The 24867-nt window shown below is 39.8% G+C and overlaps 1 protein-coding gene across 1 annotated transcript in view; it reads right to left on the bottom strand.

Annotated features, from left to right (window-relative positions):
- Positions 1-24867, bottom strand: part of LOC126273290 (mutS protein homolog 5-like) — a 260615-nt gene that overhangs the window by 124596 nt on the left and 111152 nt on the right. The window contains exons 13-14 of the mRNA XM_049976835.1: positions 11041-11179; positions 10731-10947 (exon numbers count right to left, since the gene is read on the bottom strand). Coding sequence (XP_049832792.1) covers positions 10731-10947; positions 11041-11179 — 356 coding nt within the window. The remainder of the gene's footprint in view (positions 1-10730; positions 10948-11040; positions 11180-24867) is intronic.

Genomic DNA, 24867 nt, shown 5'->3' with positions numbered 1-24867 from the left:
TTGATTCAAAAGACTGTGTTGTAATTTGTGCACGTGAAAATGATATTGCCAGAGGTAAAGGCAGTGAAGTCATCACTGTTCTTGAAATCATGCAACCCAAAATAGGCATCACAAATGTAGCTGTTGTAAATCAACCGCACAGATTCGACCTACCTCCTTGGTCATGTGTAAATAAATCAAAAGGAAAAGTGAACAACATTCTGTAGGTGAACTTAACTAACGTAAGCATGTTAGACAGATACATGCATACCAGCCACGGCCTTCATTTAAGTCACAGTGGGAAACAATTTTTGGATGAAGAGCTCTATCATTTAGCAAATTTGAGTCACAACAGGCATAGTATAGAAGCAGCTCAAAGTACCTTGGACAAATGGGCCATAAAGAAAGATGCAATGGCTTATAAAAAGGGTGAAAGGCAATGTTTAGGGAAGTAGACAGTACCACAAAAAAATGTGATGCAGAATTAAATTGCAAATACACACTGAAGATTGTACACCAGAATGTGCAGTCATTAACAAACTAAGTTGGTGAAATAAATAAAATAGAAAGAAACTTCCACATGGGAAAAATATATTAAAAACAAAGATTCCAAGACTTACCAAGCGGGAAAGCGCCGGCAGACAGGCACAATGAACAAAACACACAAACACACACACAGAATTACTACCTTTCGCAACCGATGGTTGCTTCTTCAGGAAGGAGAGGGAAAGACGAAAGGAAGTGGGTTTTAAGGGATAGGGTAAGGAGTCATTCCAATCCCGGGAGCAGAAAGTCTTCCCTTAGGGGGAAAAAAAGGACAGGTGTACACAAACACACACACACACACACACACACACACACACACACACACACACACACACACATCCATCCGCACATACACATGGTGTATGTGCGGATGGATATGTGTGCATATGTGTGTGTATGTGTGTGTGTGTGTGTGTGTGTGTGTGTGTGTGTGTGTACACCTGTCCTTTTTTTCCCCCTAAGGGAAGTCTTTCCGCTCCCAGGATTGGAATGACTCCTTACCCTCTCCCTTAAAACCCACTTCCTTTCGTCTTTCCCTCTCCTTCCTGAAGAAGCAACCATCGGTTGCGAAAGGTAGTAATTCTGTGTGTGTGTTTGTGTGTTTTGTTCATTGTGCCTGTCTGCCGGCACTTTCCCGCTTGGTAAGTCTTGGAATCTTTGTTTTTAATATATAAGTTGGTGAAATAGATATACTTCTCAATAGTGAATGGTAAGCTGTTTCAGTTTTATGTTTTTGTGAGCATTGGTAATAAAATGAGTATTTTCAATCCTTACAAATATTGCATTTTAACCTTGCAAACTGCTTTTGTAGAATGGGATCAAATCATGGGGGAACTTGTATACACGTAAAGCATAATGTATATTATAAGCCTCTGTTTGCAAACTAGAGTGTGAAAGAGACTTTGAAATCTCAGCTGTTGAGTTAATGTCTGAAAAAATTATTATTTTATGTGTGTATAGATCTCCTGTTAGCAACATAAGTGTTTTTTCCAAAAAACTGGACCTTGCTTTAGGCAACCTCAAGACAACGGAAAAAACAGTGGTACTGTGTGGAGATTTATTAATCAACATCATATAAGATCATAATGTTTTGTCACATCACTTGCACTTTTGTGTGTTTTTAGAAGCTCCTTGGTCAAGTGACTTCTTGCGTAAACAGTGCCTCCAGATACAGAAATAAATCTAAGTATTTGAAAACCAAACTCACTGCTTTTTGTCAGCACCCGGTCTTTATTGAAAATAAATAAGTTTTTTTTTTTTTTGCCCTCAACAAAATACAATAGGTTATGTGCCCAGTTAAGTGTGTAAAAACATGTGCAAAAAGTGACAGATACAGTTTTCTTTTAACTTATTTATTTAGCAGCTTATGATGTACATCTATGGTAAGTCCAAGTACATATTTGCTTTGTCACTTTTCCAATAAAATACATTACTTTTACTGATTCTAACTACAGTTTTGCTAAGATAACTAATAAATTTTAGCCACAACATTTCTGAAAATTAACATCATAGTTACAAAATTTTAGATACTGTAAACTGAACGAATTTTATGAGGCATACTGCCAGAGAAGGGTGCAGCTGTGTATCTTTCAGTGGAAGATAGATTTGATGTACTTCATCTGTATAATGAGAGATGGTGTCATTAAGACAAGGGTAATGTTAAAACAAAACTCAAAAATGAATTTAACATTGATGTTAAGGAAGGGGCAGAGATTTGTGAACCATGCAAATTTGGGAAAGCACATTGTCTACCATTTGGAACTAGAGAAAAGTCAACAAGGCCTACTGAGTTGATATCAGCTGATCTGTGTTGACCTTTTGATGAGCCATTTCAGAAAAAAATGTTACCTCATTTTGTTCAAGAACAATTACACCAAGTTTCATTACGGTTATTTTGCTGCAGAAAAATCTGAGTTGAGCAAAATTCTCAAAGATTTTCTCTCACGTACACAGGCATTGGGCTACTCTGTTAAAGAGAATCTGACTGACAGTGGAAGGAGTTTGCTAACAAAGAGGTTAAGTTCAGATGGTATAACACAGCGATTGACTGCTACCTATACTCCTGAGCAAAATGGTATTTGTGAGCAGGATAACAGAACAAATGTTAAGGTGGCCAGGACACTTAAGTATTCAAATCCAGATGTCACTTATCCAGAACAGATATGGGCTGAACTGGTTAACACAGCAATTTACATCTTGAATAGGACAGGGAAGTCACTTGTAGAAGATGTCAGTCCTTACGAGTTGTAGGAATGGAAAAGCCTTGAACTAAGCCTCTTAGGAGTATTGGCTCAACATGTTATGCACACATTCCAAGTTAAAAATGAAGGAAAATGGACAAGAAAGCTGTGGAAGGACACCTCATTGGTTATGATGGTGATGAACGCTTTAGGATTTGGATAAAAGAAAGTAATTCAATTGTGCAATTTGAAGAAAAACTGGGATGCTGTACTGAACAAGTTGCACTACCATTTCAAGATATTGAAAAGCCCATTGCAGGTCCAGATTATATTAAAAATGAATCAGGGAGTGAGGGAAATGCACACTCAGAAGATAGTTTGAAGCACGAAACTAGGTCAGACAAAGAATCTGATGATGGCATTCTGGACATTTGCAAAGAGGAAATAGGAGTGAAGTTTAGAGATCGTTCAACATTTAAGAGACCAAAATACCTCAATGATTATGCAATGATAACAGAAGATTTCTTTGTCACACCTGAGGTTCCTGAAACCTATGAGGATGCACTTAGGCATGAAGACAGCATCAAATGGAACGAAGCAATGGACAGAGAAATGGAATCTCTGATCAAAAATAAAACCTGGGAGCTTGAAGACTTAACGAAGGGCGCAAAGGCAATACCATGTAATTGAGTGTTTCAAATGAAAACAAATGAATAGGATCAGACCTAAAAATTTAAGGCTCGACTGGTTGCAAAGGGTTTCAGTCAACGAAAAGGTGTGATTACAGTCAAAACTTTTAGCCCAGTTACACAAATGACAACGATTTGGTCTATTCTGAATGTTGCTGCAACTAAAAGAATGTATCTTGGACAGTTCGATGTGTCAATGGCCTTCCTGTATGGAAAACTCAAGGAAACCATTTATGTGGCACAATCAGTAGATTATGAAGATGTACCAACAGAGTTTTCAGGTTGAAGAAAAGCCTGTATGGTTTAAAACAAGCACCAAGATGCTGGAACAAGTGATTCAGATAATTTTTGGTCGGTCTAGATTTCAGAGTAAGTCAAGCAGATCCATGCTTATACATTCAAAATAAAATTGGCAAAGAAGTTCTGGTAATTATGTATGTTGACGATGGGTTGGTAGCTGCCACTGATTCAAATTATTTGAGCATTTTCTTTCAATAATTCCAAAAAGAGTTCAACATCACAATGGCACCTGCAAACTATTATTTAGGTCTGCAAATTGAACATGGCAGGGATGGCTGTATCAAGATTCACCAGAAGGCTTATGCACAACAAATTTTACAGCGTTTCAACTTTTCAGAGTGTAAAGCAGTTTCTACCCCAATGTGGAAAGTTACAGATGTTTCACAATCAGGGAAAGATGACATGGTAGAACAGGCTTTTCCATATAGAGAAACAGTTGGAGCATTAATGTATCAGATGCTTGGCACAAGACCAGATCTAGCCTTCAGTGTAAGTGTTCTGTCAATATCTCTAGAGAATCCCACCAAAGAAGACATATTAAGAGCAAAAGGGATTTTAGTTATGTATCAGGAATGCCTGAATATGAAATCACATACATATCAAGAGGAAAGAGCACAACTCTGGAATGCTACAGTGATGCAGATTTTGGAGGCTGCTCGAAGACAGGCAGATCAACATCTGGAGTAGTCATCAACTATGCAGGACGGGCAATATCATGGCTAAGCCAGCGACAAACCATGGTGGCAAAATCTACAACTGAAGCTGAACTAGTTGTCGCAAATGAAGCTGTCAATGAGATTATTTGGTTAACTCATCTATTTGGAGAAACAACAAGACTATCTGAAATTCCAGTCCTCCAAATTGACAATGCAGCAGTAGTGAAATTGTCAGAGAATCCAGAATTTCATCGCCGAACCAAACATATAGCCATCAAGCATTTCTTTATTCGTGAAAAACTTCATGAACGAAGAATTAGAGTTCATCAAATCCCATCTGAAGAGCAGGTAGCGGATATAATGACCAAAGCTCTACCAAAGACATGTATGAAGATATCGTGTAATCAAATGGGACTGTTGTAAAACTCAGTTTTGTTTTGTTTTGTGGGTTTGCCTGTTTGTTGATTTCTATTTAACAAGGGAAGGTGTTAAAAGTAAATTCTTTTTATTAACGTAAAAAGGGGGGCGCTCTGTCTTCAGGCCACGAGTGGCCTACCGGGACCATCTGACCGCTGTGTCATCCTCAGTGGAGGATGAAGATAGTAGGGGCGTGGGGTCAGCACACCACTCTCCCACTCGTTATGATGGTATTCTTGACCAAAGGCACTACTAGTCCATCGAGTAGCTCCTCAATTGGCATCACGAGGCTGAGTGCACCCCAAAAAAAGTCAACAGTGCATGGCGGCCTGGATGGTCGCGCATGGCGGCCTGGATGATCACCCATCCCAGTGCCGACCATGCCCGACAGCGCTAAACTGCGGTGATCTCACAGGAACCGGTGTATCCACTGTGGCAAGGCCGTTGCCATTCTTTCCTTAGGGCCCAGTATTTATTCACTCTTTCTGATCTTTTTCTTTCTTTGGAGGTGAAGGGTTTGGACGTTTGTGTAGATTTGTCTTGGAACCTTATGTTTTCATCTTTAGTAATTAATTTAGCTGTTTGATCAATAAGTGAGTTTTCTGAAACCTTTAATTCTAATAGGTCTTTCTCAGTTTCTTTAAACCAATTGGGTTTCATTTTGTGGTTACAGAAAAAGTAGATTTTTTAGTTAATCTGTCGGAATTCATTCTGAGAAGATGATCATAAAAATTTATCCTCCTTTTTCGTATAGTATCTGCAAGTTTTTCAATTTTCTTGTAGAGAGTTTCATTTTTTATGTATATAATCTTATTGTCTTGAAATTTTCGTCCTATGATATTTCTTAAAATTTTTCTTTCCTGTAGCTCAAGTTTCTCCATTTGGCCTTTGAAATTCATGTTTAGCGTCTCTGCTGCATACAGTGCTTCTGGCTTAATCACTGTCTTGTAATGTGTAATTTTGGACCCCCATGAAAGGGATTTTTTTGTTATATGTATTTTTTGTTAGTTGGAAGGCCAAATTCAAGTTTATATTTTCTGTACTCCATTGCTTTGCTTTCCCCAGAATTCCAACTAATCCATTCTCCGAGATATTTGAAATCTTTTACTGTATCAAACTTTTGTTCTTGAACTTTGAGATATTTACATGAGTGCTTGATGTTTGTCAATATCTTAGTTTTTTCAAAGCTGCTTGTTTCTTTAGTTCAAAGATTTGCTCCCGTGCTTCTACCATTGTTTCAGCAAACAGGGCCATATCATCTGCAAAAGCAATGCAATTTACTTTAAAGTTCTTCTTTTTGCGACCCAGTCTTACAACACTATTAATATTTGTGTTCCATTCTCTGACTCCTTTCTCAAGCGCACAATTGAACAGTAACAGTGAGAGCCCATCCCCCTGTCGCACTCATGTTTTTATTTCAAAGGGTTCCGATAATTCACCCCTAAATTTAACTTTCGAAAATGTATTTGTAAGGGTCGCTTTTATAATATTAGTTGTTTTCTTATCCAAACCCATTTCTTCCAGGACTGCTAACAGAGATTCTTTATCAATCGAATCATATGCTTTTTTGAAATCTCTGTTTTTTATTTTGAGTCACAACACTTGCACTTTTACTCTGATGTGTTTTTAGAAGCTACATCTACATCTACATATACATTCATACTCCGCAAGCCACCCAAAGGGTGTATGGCGGAGGGCACTTTACGTGCCACTGTCATTATCTCCCTTTTCTGTTCCAGTCGCGTGTGGTTCGTGGGAAGAACGACTGTCTGAAAGCCTCTGTGCGCGCTCGAATCTCTCTAATTTTACATTCGTGATCTCCACGGGAGGTATAAGTAGGGGGAAGCAGTATATTCGATACCTCATCCAGAAACGCACTCTCTCGAAACCTGGCGAGCAAGCTAGACCGCGACGCAGAGCACCTCTCTTGCAGAGTCTGCCACTTGAGTTTGCTAAACATCTCCGTAATGCTATCACGGTTACCAAATAACCCTGTGACGAAACACGCTGCTCTTCTTTGGATCTTCTCTATCTCCTCCTCCTTGGTCAAGTGACTACTTATGTAAACAGTGCCTTCAGATTCAGAAATAAATCTAAGTATTTGAAAACCAAACTCACCGCTTTTTGTCAGCACCTGATCTTTGTTGAGAATAAATAAGTTATTTTTTTCTCAGCAAAATACAATAGACTAACTGTTAGTTCTCCAACTAGTGTCACTCCCATTGATCAGGTATGTGTAAACACGGACAAGTGTACATCAGAAAACTTTGATACTGGCTATAGTGACCACCTTTCACAATTACTAACCATACCTGTAAATTGCATCTCATCCTGTGTACAAAATATTATCTATGAAAGGATTTATAGTCAGAGAAATATTCAATACTTCCAGTATCTAGTCAGCGAACAATCTTGAAGAGAAGTATATGATACCTTTATTACCAATGAAAGGATGGGAAATTTTTTGAACATTTTCAAGTATAACTTTGACAAAGATTTTCCACAAAGGAAAGTGATTTCCAGAAGCACAGATAGATTCAGAAACTGGATTACATCAGGCATCAGAGTATCTTGTAAAAGGAATCAGGACCTTTTTCTAGTCAAAAACTGACAGCAGTCCAGAATTTCTTAGCTATATAAAAAAAAGCTAGTTTTGAAACATGTCATAAAAGAGGAAAAATTTAAGGAAAATCACAAATATATTATGGAGTCATCAGATGTCACTGACCCTAGGGCAGTTGCAAACAGCTTCATTTCTTATTATGCAACTGTTGCTGGAAAATGAAGGAAAAATTTGGAAATCCCCCGTAATACATGTATTGAAATAAATAATATATCTATGTTTCTTAGTCCAATAGGCCCAACAGAGCTCCTAAATACCATTAACTCACTGAAGAGTAATTATTCAACTGGTATTAATGATATTCCAGATTATATTATAAAAATAACAGCAAGACAAATACTCTCCCCTTTATTAGACATATGCAATTCTTCCTTATCATGTGGTGTCTTCCCACAGCAACTGAAAATGGAAAAATTAATACCCCTATGTAAAAAAAAAAAATGTGAGTAGCAATGTATGGGTAACTATAGACCCGTGTCTCTACTGTCAGGGTTTTCGAAAATTACTGAAAAAGTGTTCCTTTCACAACTAACTACTTTCTTTGACAAGAATAATATTATTTCTGGATGTCAACATGGCTTCAGACCACAGTGATCAACTGAAACAACCACTTTCAACCTGATAAACCATGTCTTAAATGCAGTGCACAACCACAGGAACATCTCAGCTTTATTCCTGGACCTAACAAAAGCTTTTGATTCTGTGCTCCTACAGAAGCTTGAACAATATGGTGTAAGAGGTGTGCAAAAGCAGTGGATTAAATCATATTTGGAATATGATTCCCAGGTAACTGAAATTAAGTACGAGGAAGAAAATGAACTCCAGGTACACTACGTGAACTAAGTCATGGTGTTCCACAGGGGCCTAATTTAGGTCCCCTTCTTTTTTTGGTATACATTAATGTTTTCCCATCACACATTAGGGATTCTGAACCTGTACTGTTTGCAGATAACACTAGTCTATTGATTGAAGGAAATAAAGAAGAAAATCTCACTGCATCTGCAAAATGTATTACGAAATAAGTGTCTGAATGGTTTACCAGAAACAGGCTAATAGTTAATTCCCAAAAAATGGTGCTCATGAATTCCCACGTAGATCAGAATAAAAATGTGGCACAAGTATAATATGTGCAGATAAATAAATCATTAGTACTGTCAAAAATGAGCTATGTAGTAAGAATTCTTTGCAGCAATACTAGTGCAGAAACAGTTAGGGCAGTATATTTTGCTCGTGTGCATTTAATATTGAAGTACAGTAACATTTTCTGGGGAAATGTACAAGGGTGTATATGTGGACAAGGAAAAAAAATTCCCGATTTTTCCCGGATCTCCCGGTTAAAAAATACACTTTCTCCCAGGTGAAAATAGACTTTTTCCATGTTAAGTGACAGTACACTCTTATTTGGCACTGTAAAACTCATCAATCCTTAGAACGTTTATGGTTTTATATACCAGAGTTGAATTTCCCGGCACTTCAGAAAACGAAACTCAGGAAGAAAAACAAGTTTTGAAAGACCTTTGATTTGCAGCAACATGTACGCTGCGTGTTTTCGTATTACAAAGGTATAAATTCAAATTCCGCCAAACACTGCATGTCACTTTCTGAAGCATTAAAATCGAGTTTGCGATGCAAAATTGTAAGCCAGTCACAGCTCACGTCACGTGATCTCGCCAGCAGATGACAGCACAGGACACATGTTGTAGTCAGCCAATAGCAAGATCGCTGTTACGTAGCGTGCTTGTTACACTTTAAGATACATCACACAAATTTGCCAGTAAAATTTTTAATAAGGACGTAAATGTCTTATCTTCTGGGCTCGAAATTCTTCTAAATGGACGTTCTCAAAGAGTTGATTTTTAAATAAGAATCAAACTCTTTGTGATTAAAGAAATTCATCATACATTCTCGCACATACCTCATCTTACATAAAAGGAAATCTGCTTTCAATGTAACGCTTTTCAAACCACCATTTGCAATATTTTCCCGCGCCCTGTTAGAAATATGTTCGTTTCAGCAGTTGCAAGAGAGCTCCAGATAACAAGCTTCACAGCACTTGGGCAGCTATGATGACGCAGGAAGCCCATATGTTCGTACGTGTAAGATGTTAAAAGATCTTAAATTATGTCATAAAAGAAACAAGGCATCAGAGGATACTACAAGAGCATTGGAATTACGTGAACCATACTAAAACGCATAGTTCGGCTTAAAATGCACATTTGTATGTACATTTTCTTGGAGTACCAGTATTGTATTATCTCATGTTTGATCCTTTATTATGGCATAATGCCATACGTGCACTTGAAATGTAGCAAACAGTTGAAACTAGCCAATATTGTCAAATTCAACATTTCATTTCAAATAAATTGACAAAAGATTAATAAGAGCCAAATCTCCTTAGCATACCGGCAAAAATAACTTCATTGTTCTGCAAGGCAATTAATGTTTGACTGTCAGAAAGGTGGAAATAAAATCTAAAACTAATAACATATTTTAGCCTTCCGTAATTACGCGAACGTATTTTAATTCATTAGATAGCTCCCGGCCACAAAAATCCGTTTTGTTGTCATTTAACGTGAGAGCAATAAACAAAGAGGAAATAAGTTAAAAATATACAGTTGTAATTATTAACTGTATATATCCAAGTTGTTATAAAAATTTGGATAATGTAAGTCTGATGTTTAAAAAACCAATAGATAAAAAGGTTTTCTGTCCAATATCCTGTGTACGATATATGTACTGAAAAAGAGATTTGTATGGACAAATAAATAAATGACATGCTTACAGTATAATTGGACAACAAATCACAATTACAATTGAAAAGTCTGTTATGAAAACTCAAGCACAACTTCATCATTTGAACCTCAAAACAAAAATGACTATCCTTTACTTAAATTTCTGAACCCAGTTGCACATAACACAACTGACAGAAATATAAATTGGGAATTATCAAATCTAAGATGCTGCTCCTCTTAACAAAAGGTTGAAACTACATGAAAAAGACAATAAGAAAATAAACCATAGTAACTGGAATACGAAAAAGTGAAATAACCAGCTGTATTTTATTTATTTTTTTGTGGTGGCGGTGGGGGGGGGGGGGGGTGAGAGGATAGGTTTGTACAGAAAAAGAGCAAAAACTCAAACCATAGTGTGATTTAATGACCCGTGTCTATGTACCACTCATTATTCACCTTCAAATAAAGTGGCTGCCCCCTCTCTTTTAATTTTCAATTATGAAACTGAATAGAAAGTGTGTCATATGGAACTGAAGAAGTGGAATTCAGAAATTATTCTAAATTACATTACCGAGAACAACTGAAAATAAAATGAAATGGGTACTAACCTGTTTCAAGTACACACTCTTCCCAGATGCATTAGGACCTGTCAGTACTTTCATCAGGCCATTGCACTTACTTGAAAGTGTATCATTTGGAACAAAATCATTAACACACTTTTCTTGTAATGGATGGCGACCATCTTTTATTTTAATTATTCTTTCCTCAGTCAGAATGGGTCGCACATAACTGTTTTCTTGAGCAACAACAGCAAGAGAAATCATACTGCAAAAATTAAAGCGAGTACCCTGACATATGTAAATAACTGTACCACTTAGCAATCTAACTGCAACTAGTTAAATTTTCTTCTTGTATTACCAATCAAGTTCAGCAGCCAACTGCACCACTTTACAGACCAGTTCCAAATATGGCTGGATATAATTTATAAGCTTGATCATTATACTCGTTTCATGCTCTGTTATCTGAACAACGACATCACCAAGAACAATGTCCAACTCTGAAATTTGTAGAAGTTTGTGACATTTTAAAGTTTATATAAAGACAGAATTTATTGGTCTGCATTCTTGTGAATGGTATACCATTAGCAAAAAGTGTTAAATTGAAGAGTTTACAAGATTAGTTTAACGGCTTGTTACAGCTGGTGTCTACAGAGATGGAGAACTATGTCAACTGGATAAGGTCCAGAACCATCTTGGCACTTGCTAAGAGTGCTTTAGGTAAACTGTGAAAAATATAAATCAGAATACATGGATGGCAATTTGAAGTTTCACTCCACTGTCCACAAATTTATACCATAGGACAGAACTGAGAAAAAGTCTGGAAAGTGTGCCAGGAATCTCGTCTGTAAGATAACATAATGAACAAGATTACTAACAGGAGACACTCTACATTGCACCCCCCTCAGATTTAGTGGTATGATGGTCCAGTGGATAGCCTGTCAAAAACTGAACACAGACCAAGCATGAACAGGAGGAAGGTGTACTGAACTGTGAAAAAAAAAAGCGCAATCTGAACGGTAAATGGTCCAAGCTCAACATGACTGACCGATTTTGAATAGTCATGGCAACGTGGTTAAGTAGTGTTGAACTGCGAAGAGGGAGATCCGTGTTCAAATCTCCCTGGTGCCTCATGTTTTATTCTTCTTCCTTCTTCCTGTCCATCCTGTCATTGATGTGTATGATCGCTGTATTTAGATTTGGGTCTGTGCTGTGGTGCAACATCTGTTTGTAACAACAATGTGTAAGGTAGGGACCTCAAGACGTACGCATCTTCTATTTGTTCTACACAAGTGCCATATGTTATGACTGTTGCATTCCATTCTGGAAGTTTTGACTCTTGAATTCCTCTGTTGTAACAGAGTTCAGACTCATTTATTTGTTGTTTTTATTTCTGTGCGATGTCTATGTGACATTCACTTGCTCTCATTATTCATCACATTAACTTCCGACACTAACATATTCTTACCACGACCCATATTCTGTAAGCAATAACAACACTGTGATACCTGAAGTTCACTCAATGTTGCACATCTTCAGCCTGGCCTGTTCAATGTTTATATCTTGCTTCATTTTTCAGAGTTCAGTACACCTTTTCCCTGTTTTCATGCTTGACCCGTGTTCAGTTTTTGACGGGCTATCCACTGGGCCATTTTACCACTAAATCTGTGGGGGATGCAATGGGAAGTTTTCCTCGTAAGTGCAAAGCAGTTGGAACTGAGATTTGTCATTAAATTACCTACATGCTGGTGCTATATCAGTCTTTTATTCATTCAAAGTCCTGTAATTTTCAAACGGTGAGTTTCACTTAGTGGGTGCTCATTATACCTTCTTATGGTACCAGTTACATAATGCAAAATAGTATAAAATAAAATGTACTTTGTTCTATAGCTTTGCCTCAACGAACTAATATTTAACTAAATAACTGAATAATGTATTTACACTGAATTTCTGGGAGATGAGATGAACAATTTAATTCCAAAATCTAATAAGGTTTAACTGCTGGAACTTAGAATAATTCTCCAATCGCGGAGAAAACATTAATCAAGAGTGTAGTAAAAAATAATATGGAAAGAACACTATAAGGTAAGGAAGATCACATACTACAGTGGCCAACTGCAAAAGTGTTGATTTCCACAGGTTGGAATCATACTTACTGTCAATTGAATAGCATCCAAAGGAATTCCTGTCAAAATGTATACACAATTTGCCCCTAAGATTCTTAATGATAATACGCCACGCACCTCTCCAACAAAAAACTGTACCCAGTGGCTGAAAAAAAGCTCAGGTCACATCCACCTACAAGAAGGATAGAATAAGTGGCACACAAAACTACCATTCAATATCACTGACATCCATCTCTCATAGAATATTAGAACATATTCTGAGATCAGACACAAGAACGTATCTTAAACAGAATGACATCCTACATGGCACTCAGCACAGATCCTGTAAACCCAAAATATTACTAATGCAATCACTTTTCATCCTGAAAAACCACACTTTCAAAAAGCATTTGACTCAGTATGGTAGGATTGGCTTTCATACATGAACATGCTTGGGAATAGCAAAATGATCAATATGTATGAAAATTATCACAGGTATGAAGACATGTTTTTATACAAATATTGCTCAAAGAGCAAACAGTATAATGGCCTCAAAATGTTCATTGTAAAACAAGACAGCTTCGATCCACATACCCCAATGGGTTACCACTGGTTCGGGTGGTAAAGGCACATTTGGTAGTTATTCTTTGTATGTCTTGGGGCCTTTAGAAACACTTCCTTTATGGATGAAATCAGTTTATTTACATTCACAAACATGGAACATACTTCTTCAGCAAGGCAATGTACTTCATGAGCAAAGCTCATCACATGAATCAAACTGGGATAAAATACTCAGAGGACTTTTCTTGCTTTGATAATAAAGGGAGCAGCATCTGAAATAAACATAAACACCCTTTCATCTCCAGAAGATTCTGGAAATATTTTTCTAACACCCTCATTCACCAATCTGACGATCATACACTCCTGGAAATTGAAATAAGAACACCGTGAATTCATTGTCCCAGGAAGGGGAAACTTTGTTGACACATTCCTGGGGTCAGATACACCACATGATCACACTAACCACAGGCACATGGACACAGGCAACAGAGCATGCACAATGTCGGCACTAGTACAGTGTATATCCACCTTTCGCAGCAATGCAGGCTGCTATTCTCCCATGGAGACGATCGTAGAGATGCTGGATGTAGTCCTGTGGAACGGCTTGCCATGCCATTTCCACCTGGCGCCTCAGTTGGACCAGCGTTCGTGCTGGTGCTGGACGTGCAGACCGCGTGAGACAACGCTTCATCCAGTCCCAAACATGCTCAATGGGGGACAGATCCGGAGATCTTGCTGGCCAGGGTAGTTGACTTACACCTTCTAGAGCACGTTGGGTGGCACGGGATACATGCGGACGTGCATTGTCCTGTTGGAACAGCAAGTTCCCTTGCCGGTCTAGGAATGGTAGAACGATGGGTTCGATGACGGTTTGGATGTACCGTGCACTATTCAGTGTCCCCTCGACGATCACCAGAGGTGTACGGCCAGTGTAGGAGATCGCTCCCCACACCTTGATGCCGGGTGTTGGCCCTGTGTGCCTCGGTCGTATGCAGTCCTGATTGAGGCGCTCACCTGCACGGCACCAAACACGCATACGACCATCATTGGCACCAAGGCAGAAGCGACTCTCATCGCTGAAGATGACACGTCTCCATTCGTCCCTCCATTCACGCCTGTCGCGACACTACTGGAGGCGGGCTGCACGATGTTGGGGCGTGAGCGGAAGACGGCCTAACGGTGTGCGGGACCATAGCCCAGCTTCATGGAGACGGTTGCGAATGGTCCTCGCCGATACCCCAGGAGCAACAGTGTCCCTAATTTGCTGGGAAGTGGCGGTGCGGTCCCCTACGGCACTGCGTAGGATCCTACGGTCTTGGCGCGCATCCGTGCGTCGCTGCGGTCCGGTCCCAGGTCGACGGGCACCTGCACCTTCCGCCGACCACTGGCGACAACATCGATGTACTGTGGAGACCTCACGCCCCACGTGTTGAGCAATTCGGCGGTACGTCCACCCAGCCTCCCGCATGCCCACTATACGCCCTCGCTCAAAGTCCGTCAACTGCACATACGGTTCACGTCCACGCTGTCGCGGCATGCTACCAGTGTTAAAGACTGCGATGGAGCTCCGTATGCCACGGCAAACTGGCTGACACTGACGGCGGCGGTGCACAAATGCTGCGCAGCTAGCGCCATTCGACGGCCAACACCGTGGTTCCTGGTGTGTCCGCTGTGCCGTGCGTGTGATCATTGCTTGTACAGCCCTCTCGCAGTGTCCGGAGCAAGTATGGTGGGTCTGACACACCGGTGTCAATGTGTTCTTTTTTCCATTTCCAGGAGTGTAGAATGATTTACTTTTTCAATTTCTTTGCAGGCCGCTAAGTAGGAAGAGGAAGGATCTTCTTTTAAAGCACCAACACAACTAAATTTGCAATGTAATGGCCACAAGTATCTGCAGTTTCATCAACTGAAATCCACATAATGCTGTCCTTGATTTCATTGTGTATTTCTTCCAGAACATTTACGTAGATTATTGGTATGTAATTTCTATGCAAAGTTGATTCATCTGGTATATTTTGATTTAAGCAATATTTGTGCAGGAAGCCTTTTGAGGATAGGGTTTGTAAGTTTGTGAAGATGAATATTGCTTGCAATGAATGCTTCACATAGATCCATGTTAAACCGACTTTTTTGATGACCTTTGGACAAATCCCTGCTACTGCAACTTGCTGATGTCAGAAGTTGTTGTCATGATGCTTTCTTCTGCATTGCTGCAATATGAAGACTTGTCTTGACATGCTGGTCTCTTTGAAACTTTTTTTTGCACTAAACATTTTTCTTGCAAACTCGACTACATAAAACAATTCCATCATATTTAAATGTTCCAGGATGGTTAGCTATTCATGAAACATCATGTTACACACTACACGTTGTAAATATGTTCACTGTGTACACGTAAATAGAAAGCTAAACACTGGATGCGAAACTAAAAGCTTGCATAGTTTAATTTAATTGTTGCCAATGCGTACGGTATGACAGCAGAGGGGATTAATTGGGGGCACAGGTGCAGGAGCATAGACTCTGTCTGCCTGTTCCTGTTCCTCTTCTGTTATGATTTCGCTAGGCAGTGGCATCCGTGCAATAACCAGTGAAAAGGATTCATATATGCAACTGCATATGCAAAATGCAAATGCATAGCAAATGCATATAATCCGGTCTCTACTCATAACATTGCTTTGGGCACCTCGTTCGTCTGACATTAACTGATGTAAATCCCTAATAAAATTGAAGAACTGGGATTTTTAAATTATGCCAGCTGGTACCACCTCAGTCTATTCCAAGTCTGTCCTTTAGTATGTACACCCCACCTGTTAACTTACGCGGAACGTCCTTCTTTGTCATCATAGCTCTGTGGCAAACCGTACTCGAGTGTCACTGAGCTCTATGTGTTCAGTGAGAACTCTGACTTATCGCATCTGGTTTTTATCACTGGTTGCTCCCCCACTGCACGTCATGGTTGTGATTACGCAACACAGTGATGACGAGGTTATAAATGACTCTGAAGGCTGAGAAGACCAGCTCTAGTGCAAAAACATCATATACTCTCATCCCATGAAGTTTCATGAGGTTTTGTCCTCCTCTTCTGGGTCCTCACCACACCAACTGTAGTGCAAAATAAAGTACTAATATTTAATGTTATCTGCCGGTAATTTCAAAACACTTGCCTGCAGCATGCTTGATCCTACTCACTTCTATCAATGGATAAAGCTCCAATCATTGTAACTTTCTGTGTCAGTCCTTCCTGGAAATCTTTAATTCTGTAACGAATTTCCAATGAGCTCTATACAAAATACTTTCATTAATATATGTTAGTATTTATGATATAACTTGAACTATTAATGCATTATGGTGAAAAGATTTATAACTGTTTCTGTGGGCACGATATTAATACTTCATAAAATTACAAATTGCAGATATAAATTAACAACAAATCTTCTTCTTCTTCTTCTCCTTTAAGGTCTGCAACAAACGTAAGGAATACACAGCTTCTATCTGTCACTTAACTTCAATGAAATACATTTCAATCAATGCCACATAATCCAACATTAAACGTTATCAAAGGGACAAATGACAGTGTAATACATGATATGCTTTCAAAAATGAACAGGATACACATGCTAATGCATGAGCAGCCAGCATGCATTCAAATTTCATGCCAGCTTGCTATAGATGAAAAATGGCAGAGTAATTGTGTTTTCTGGTTACATTATTACAATGGAGCCATCACAGTACATTACTCTAGACATCACTTATTCAAAATTGTTTGACAGGGCTGCCACAAGTTTCCCCAAGTGAATTTTCCTGATTTCCAGACAAGTTTCAGCATTCTTCCCTGACAAATTCTGAGATCTCAAAAGTAAGCAAAGAGATAAGTTAACCAAAAAATTAGGGGCTATGTAATTCTTAACATGCAAGCAAAAATCTTACATACTGACATCTACATCTGTTTTTATATGGAGAAAGTAAGCCAAATTGTATATGTGCTTCATGAAGACCACTGATGTTATTTTATTTTGATAAAACGAAACATATTTGGTGACAAAAGCATGCATTTCATTGTAGTTGCAAGACAAATTCAAAATACCTTCACTAATTTCAGAAATAACCTTAGAAATAAATAGGCCCCTTGAAAGAAGTGTATAAGGTAGGGGAGTTGTGCAACGCTACATTATAGGTGACCACCAATAAAATGTTGGTTCTACTATGTTCACTTTTGTCAGTTATTACCCACTGTGTTTATCTATTATTTTACAGGTATTGTGTGGTTTTTCTTTCAAGAAATACATGAGTACATAGCATAGAAACTGCCACAATTTTTCTGCTTATTGTCCATGCTTTCTAATGTATAAACTACTTCTGAAGTGCCAAAATGTATCACAATAAATAAAATGTCAATAAAACACCACACTGTATGATGTACATGCGGCGAGACAGTCACAATTCCTGAAACTCATTACTCATGGCCTCTGGCCTGCCGAGGAGTACCCAAGTCCTGCATTCATGGATATACCACAAAAATCCAACGCATTATGCCACACACAAACAGATCTGGCCTGCTGGCAGATCGGTGAGACTAGATCCGACAGGCAGAGCCTGTACATTAGTGGGAAACAATGGGCTTCAGATCAGCAGGCCCAATCTGTTAGATATGCTCACAGAAATGGCCTGATGTTTTGACCTGTCATCCAAGTTCACTTGTTTTGCCAGTTACTCATATGTCAGAGACTCCTTGTTGATGAAATGAGACTGTGGTGTTCAATCCATTTAACAGATAACTTGCACAAATACTCAGAGAATCAATACCAATGAGGATAGGTAGCAACTCACCATAAAGATGATTGCTCAGCCTTAGACAGGCACATAGAAAAGACAGTCACACTCTCAGAACAAAATTTTTGGCCAAAGCCTTTGCCAGAAAATGAGAGCGCACACACATTCACACAATCACTCAGACACAGCTGATGCACAAGTGACATCCTTCTCTTGCGTCAACAGTCTCCGAGAATCAGATCCAAACAAATGACTCACCACGACTCCCTGCCTCTCATTGGCAGTTGCTAGGTTAGCAGCATGAAGTGGTGGCAGCACTGACTGCATGCTGAGGGGAGTGGTAGAAAGGTAAGAATGAGGGAGTAGAGAGGCACTACACGTACTCAGCTGCACCCAGTCAGCAAGGATGTATGACATGTCAGTAAACAAGCGATTTCATCTACTGAGACAAAAACAAGATTTTTCCAGTATTTTTCTCAAATTTTCCCCAGTATCCCTGACACATTTGAAATTCCCTGATTTCCAGAACTTGTGGTAACCCTGTTTGAAATTCTGCATTAATAAATGCACTGATATTAATGTGGTAACAATATCCAGATGTATCTGTACGTAAATGGAATGATTCTTTTAAGTCTGGATGGTACAAAATCGGTAAAGTACATAATTTTAATGTAACTCATCCTTGTTTTCAAATTCTCAAACACATATCATGTCTATTTTCAGCAATTACGATAATTCTGGACCCATTAAACTCTAAACACTGGTGAAGCAATAATAAAATCTTGAAAACTCACAAGAGACTTGTAGCTGCTTCTTACAATTTGGTGACAGAAAGTTTCAGATGACTTCTATCTTTTCTAAGCCATATTCAATGCCCTAATTCAAATTAAATGCCACAAGAATTTAATTGGATTCTGACTTAACTGTGAAAAAGTTCAGTGAAGATATTCAAGTGTTCCTCCCTGGTCTTGGTGAAAATTGGAATATAACCTACATAAAAGTTAATTTTATCAACAGTTCATCACATAGTACCTGATCCAAAGAGAGCTGCTGCTGAAACAGACATAAAAAAGGGCACTATTTTAAAGCAATAGCTTTTGCCATAAAGACAAAATGTATATACTCTCTCACTTGTATGGCCAATTCCAATTACCTGTAATTAATAGTAAGCTCTAGAGTAGTCAGATATCTCACACCTTTTAAATGTGTAGCAATTCTTACGGCCTTTGTGGCTGATCCTGTTGACGTAAAATTATATGATTAATCACTCTCACAACAACGACAAATGTGAAAAGTCAATCTTTCTTTGGAATTACATGAAATGGGCTGGAATTACTGCTGCTAGATGTTTTGACATCTTACTGTAGCATATGTTGTATTGCAGCTTCTGTGGCAGACCTTCCAGAAGATGGTACAGAGTTCAATTTAGTGTGAAATGGGTCATATTCACGCACTTCAGAATCACATGTGCAGCCATGCGTTCTTTCTGGTTTCTCGAAAAAGGCTGTTTAATCACACCTTAACACTTTAGCGAGCTCATGCTCGTGCGTTCATTCTGTTTTGTGATCTTTTTCACAAATTAGTGTACAAATGTCATCATGATCACAGTTCCCTTCAGATAAATGAGTCATATCTGTAGCCTCCAGCATTTTCCTTGAATAGTTGACTGCCAGGCAGAACACTCAGTATCTTATATTTGTTTACCTATGAATCCTTTGAATGACATACTACATCCTTATCAGCATCTTTCAGAGTTAAGCATCTCAAACCTCTGCTCTCACCTTGGTGAGCAAGTCCAATACTTTATATGAACTCATGCTAAATCTAAGTAGAAACTTTTGATATCACTGTTCCAATGTCTATTTCTCAGTGTCTCATAATAACTGTCAGTGTGTTGACAGGCTTTATATTGCGGTGATTACAAAACTGAAACTAACAACGAATTCAGTAGTATCAACCTGCTTATTAGTATTCCCCAGCAGCTCAAGAGACTTTCAGAATACAAAAAAGAGCCATTAAGATTATGACAGGAAGTGGTGCTCGACAGTCCTGCAAACCAATATTTAAAGCACTAAATATACTACATCTACCGTGTATGTTTATTGTTGACACACTAATGTACGTAAAAAAGTATATGATTGGAAATGATGATAATACTTTAAAAAACAAAGATATACATGATTATAATACTCGAATAAAATACACTCCTGGAAATTGAAATAAGAACACCGTGAATTCATTGTCCCAGGAAGGGGAAACTTTATTGACACATTCCTGGGGTCAGATACATCACATGATCACACTGACAGAACCACAGGCACATAGACACAGGCAACAGAGCATGCACAATGTCGGCACTAGTACAGTGTATATCCACCTTTCGCAGCAATGCAAGCTGCTATTCTCCCATGGAGATGATTGTAGAGATGCTGGATGTAGTCCTGTGGAACGGCTTGCCATGCCATTTCCACCTGGCGCCTCAGTTGGACCAGCGTTCGTGCTGGACGTGCAGATCGCATGAGACGACGCTTCATCCAGTCCCAAACATGCTCAATGGGGGACAGATCCGGAGATCTTGCTGGCCAGGGTAGTTGACTTACACCTTCTAGAGCACGTTGGGTGGCACGGGATACATGCGGACGTGCATTGTCCTGTTGGAACAGCAAATTCCCTTGCCGGTCTAGGAATGGTAGAACGATGGGTTCGATGACGGTTTGGATGTACCGTGCACTATTCAGTGTCCCCTCGACGATCACCAGAGGTGTACGGCCAGTGTAGGAGATCGCTCCCCACACCATGATGCCGGGTGTTGGCCCTGTGTGGCTCGGTCGTATGCAGTCCTGATTACCTGCACGGCGCCAAACACGCATACGACCATCATTGGCACCAAGGCAGAAGTGACTCTCATCGCTGAAGACGACACGTCTCCATTCATTCCTCCATTCACGCCTGTCGCGACACCACTGGAGGCGGGCTGCACGATGTTGGGGCGTGAGCGGAAGACGGCCTAACGGTGTGCGGGACCGTAGCCCAGCTTCATGGAGACGGTTGCGAATGGTCCTCGCCGATGCCCCAGGAGCAACAGTGTCCCTAATTTGCTGGGAAGTGGCGGTGCGGTCCCCTACGGCACTGCGTAGGATCCTACGGTCTTGGCGTGCATCCGTGCGTCACTGCGGTCCGGTCCCAGATCGACGGGCACGTGCACCTTCCGCCGACCACTGGCAACAACATCGATGTACTGTGGAGACCTCATGCCCCACGTGTTGAGCAATTCAGCGGTACGTCCACCCGGCCTCCCGCATGCCCACTATACGCCCTCGCTCAAAGTCCGTCAACTGCACATACAGTTCACGTCCACGTTGTCGCGGCATGCTACCTGTGTTAAAGACTGCGATGGAGCTCCGTATGCCACGGCAAACTGGCTGACACTGACGGCGGCGGAGCACAAATGCTGCGCAGCTAGCGCCATTCGACGGCCAACACCGCGGTTCCTGGTGTGTCCGCTGTGCCGTGCGTGTGATCATTGCTTGTACAGCCCTCTCGCAGTGTCCGGAGCAAGTATGGTGGGTCTGACACACCGGTGTCAATGTGTTCTTTTTTCCATTTCCAGGAGTGTATAACTTGCATGTACCACCAGCTAGTACCAGTTTGTATCAGAAAGGTACATGCTGTCTGGGTATTAAACTCTATAATAGACTATCAAATAGTATAAAATGCTTACAAAATATTAGTGCTTTTGAAAGATCTGTCAGAGAATATCTACAGTACCACAGTTTCTACTCAGTAAAGGAATACTTGGACCAGAATAGCTGTTAAGAACTAAAGCTACGGTAATTTGAAACATTGTATCATTGTAAGAACTACAACTATTGAAATTGGTAGCATGTTGAAAAATGATTATTTAAATATGTATCATTTTGAACTTAGTAATAAGTCCAATATCATCCTGTACACTGTACTACACATGATCAAAGGACTCAATAAATAAATAAATAAATAAAATAGTATGGAGTTGCACCCCCTTTGCCATGGATGAGAAGAGCATCATAAAGCTGTTGTATCCTCACCTCAGGCAAGCTAACCCACAACTGTTTAACTGGTCCTTATTATCCTATTTTTGATACTAACATTGGGATGGAGTTGACATCCAGGCTGGTCAAAAACATATTTTATCAGGGTCAGATCTGAGAATCTTGCTGACCACAGAAGTACCTCAGCGTCATGCAGACAGATCACAAAGACGTGAGCCATGTGTGGACATGCACTATCATGTTGGAAAGAGTCACCACAAAGCAGTCACATGGGAGGTAACATGAGGATCCAGAATGTCGATCATGTACCACTCTGTCATCAAGAGTTCCCCCAATTACAACCAGCTGTGACCAAAAGTAATACACAACGTTTCCTCAAACCATGATATCAGGAGTAATACTTCTATGCTTCTACAAAACAATGGGAGAATGGAACCTCTCCCAAGTTGCCGCCATACTCATCCCGCATAGCGCAGACCTGTGATTCATCACTGAACTCAGTGTAACTCGACTCATTAGCAGTCCATGCTTCCTGACCATGGCACCAGTCCAAAAGAAGCTGTCTGTATGGCGGTGTTAACAACAGCCTGGGACAGTAATTCCCAAGTCCAGTTGCTGCTACATGGTGACACAGTGCTGGTACATGGTGACACAGGATGTTTCAAGGAATTCATTAATTGGCTCTGAGCACTATGGGACTTAACATCTATGGTCATCAGTCCCCTAGAACTTAAAACTACTTAAACCTAACTAACCTAAGGACATCACACACATCCATGCCTGAGGCAGAATTTGAACCTGCGACCATAGCAGTCGCGCGGTTCTGGACTGAGCGCTTAAACCGCGAGACCACCGTGGCCGGCGAATTCATTAATTGTTCTCGGATGGCAGGAGCAACTATGAAGGGGGTATAATGTGCTTGTAAAACAAAATGGCAATCCTCTTTCATGGTTGTCAGCTATGGCCAACTGGAATCTTGAAAACTATTATCTCTGCCCTCACATTCACATGCAATCCAACACTGGGCCACTGTTATATCTGAATACCCCACAAATCTGGATATTGCACAATTCAACCAGCTGGTCAAATGGAAACACAGTGAGCATCTGATGAAGAGTATGCAGCAACTCTGTGTCCTCCAAAGTGATCACTCAACATCTGACGCTGTTCATAACCTTGTAGAACAGGCCTGGTAACAACATTAATGCACTCCAGTGGCCATTCTATCTTACACAGAGAATTGGAACTCTAATCATTTACATACCCGCTGATAGTGTGTATACGTACAAAGTTACATTAGACTTCCAACCATGTCTTGTGCATGGTGCATTTTTTGTCATACACTGAATAACACTCCCCTCAGCAGCTCAACTGCTTCGACTACATTTTATTCAGTGGCAATAAGTTGCTGAACTTAAGTTACGGCAATAAAAAATTTAAGTAACAAACAAGATGTCTGAATGTTTTTTAGAGGCGCAGTTGGTATTATAAGGGGACAAAGACATGTATTTGGTGGTAAGTTCCTATGGGACGAAACTTAAGACATGTATTAGAATCCTAATAAGTGCAAGTTTTTTACTACAGAGGGACGAAGCAGTATAAATTCACATCTTGTTAACTACAAAATAAAACTCATTATTACTGATACTGAAGGAAAAACAGACAAAATACAAAGACTTGTTTTAACAAAAGATATTCATTGACATCTTTTAAAAACATGAACTATAGTGCTCACAGTCTGACAAGGGCATGGAAGATCTCTCAGAAGAGGTACAGAAAGTAATACATAACAGTAAATGCTGCTACTAGGTCATATTGGGAAATCTTAGCATAAAAGTAAAGTACATGGTCCAGGATGAAATTTTCACTCTGCAGTGGAGTGTGCACTGACAAGAAATTTCCTGGCAGATTAAAACTCTGTGCCAGACTGAGACTTATACTGAGGACTTTTGCCTTTCATAAGCAAGTGCAGTACCAACTGAGCTACCCAAGCATGACTCAGGATCCTTACAGGGTGGCCTACATAATACTGGTACACCTCATGTACTGGTTAATCGTCTCTAGTATAATTGCTTGTGAAATGTCAACACTATCTCAAAGATTAGTTACAACGCATTTTAGCGGAAAGTTGAGTGCAGCTGTATGTTCGTGTGTCAGTTGTTGTGAGAAGCTTGTGTTGTTCATTTGTTGCACAAGGGGGCATTTTGCATTAGAACAGCAAATTGATATTGTGGGGTACTACATAAAGACAGGCTCCATCAAGGAATGCAAAGAAATGTTTCAAGTGAAGTAACCTGGTAAGAAACTCCCCACTACCAGCACTATTCAAGATCTGTACAAGAAATGGAGAGATGTAGGATCAGTTCAGGAAGTACAAAGGAATAGGCGACTGACAGTGAGGACCCCTGAAACTGCAGACAGAATTCACATGGAAATTATGATAAATCCTTGCAAGCCAATAACAATGTTGTTGCAGCAGGCTGGTGCATCTCATACATTGTGTCACTGTGCACTAAAAGATATGAAATTAAAAGCCTATCATGTGAGTGTGGTGCAAGACTTGATATATGAGGATCAGGAAAAAAAGAGTTCATTATTGTAACTGGCTGTTAACATCAATTGTTAATGGTAACTTGGGCCTCAGGCTTTACTTCATGTCAAATGAGACCTGGTTCTGTTCGTCAGGTTAAGTAAACTCCCAGAACTGTAAATACTGGTCAC

The sequence above is a fragment of the Schistocerca gregaria genome, chromosome 5 (genome assembly GCF_023897955.1).
Source record: "Schistocerca gregaria isolate iqSchGreg1 chromosome 5, iqSchGreg1.2, whole genome shotgun sequence".
NCBI classification, from domain to species: domain Eukaryota; kingdom Metazoa; phylum Arthropoda; class Insecta; order Orthoptera; family Acrididae; genus Schistocerca; species Schistocerca gregaria.
This window is presented reverse-complemented; position numbering and strand designations above follow the sequence as displayed.